Consider the following 996-nt stretch of genomic DNA (forward strand, 5'->3'; position numbering starts at 1 on the left):
AATAATTAATCAACGCTTAATAATAATAAAATAAAAGGCACCTTAAAAACAAAATTGTGTTATTCAATCATTTATTTTATCATTAGTGATTCTTGATTTTGATTTTTCTTCTGCCGCCGCTTTTCACATTTGACTTTATTTCATAATCTCAATGTATTTTCTTCTAGGTTTAATATAAAAGTAAACATTCTAAAAAACACGAGTTGTTGTGTTGTTAAATCACTTCTTCTCTTATGACCTTATGCCATACCAATGCCAACAAAAAAAGGAGAATATTACAGTATGATTTTTCAACTTCTTATTCAATTATATAGTGATTTGATTTGTAATTCTACTTGCAGTTCATGTACTTGAATCTGGTATAAGAAATTCCCTAGCTTACCATCCTTAATACAAAACCGCTGTTTGATAACTGAATCACTTTATTCGAGTGGGAGTCCCTGGAGTTCACATCTCGCACTGTTAACAGTCTCTACAACAAAATGTGGTAAATTCTTTGAAAAGTCAATGATAGATTGTAACAATGGCTCAGATCATCATCTTCTCCTTAATAACTATTTTTCCAATTTTGACACGTAAGTATTGTGACTTTACTTGACAAACACCAGATTGTGCTATCTCTTAACTTGAAAAATATTTTTTTATCAGAAACTTCAGAAAGTAATTTGACATCATGGAGCATTCACACTAATCGAAGTGTTTATTTCAACGAAACTGATTCGGCACTGGTGATCTCAACTATCGAAGAGAAAGGAGCAACAGAAAGAAATGTTGAGGAAGCGATTAATTCGAGTAGCAAGCCAGAGGAAAACAAGAGAAATGTGTCAAATATAGAATTACGAAGATTTTCGGAGGTTTTGTTCAGTAAAGATATTAATAATGCTTGGAAATATATTCAAATTAATCTACAGAATCAGACAATGAAAAATAGTTCAATTGACAGAGCGCCAGAGCCGTGAGTTGTACATCTACATCATATATTTATAAATTAATCAA

The 996-nt window shown here is 31.1% G+C and overlaps 1 protein-coding gene across 1 annotated transcript; it reads left to right on the forward strand.

Moving 5' to 3' along the window:
* Positions 1-401: 401 nt before the first annotated feature.
* LOC105268380 (poly(U)-specific endoribonuclease homolog) lies at positions 402-955 on the forward strand (the record flags this gene model as incomplete). The annotated part of the gene is given in 2 exon segments (XM_011307909.1): positions 402-575; positions 649-955. Coding segments are annotated over 2 exon segments (359 nt in total), but the record flags the coding sequence as incomplete, so codon positions are not given.
* Positions 956-996: the final 41 nt, after the last annotated feature.

The sequence above is a fragment of the Fopius arisanus genome, unplaced genomic scaffold (genome assembly GCF_000806365.1).
Source record: "Fopius arisanus strain USDA-PBARC FA_bdor unplaced genomic scaffold, ASM80636v1 scaffold00056, whole genome shotgun sequence".
Taxonomy (NCBI): domain Eukaryota; kingdom Metazoa; phylum Arthropoda; class Insecta; order Hymenoptera; family Braconidae; genus Fopius; species Fopius arisanus.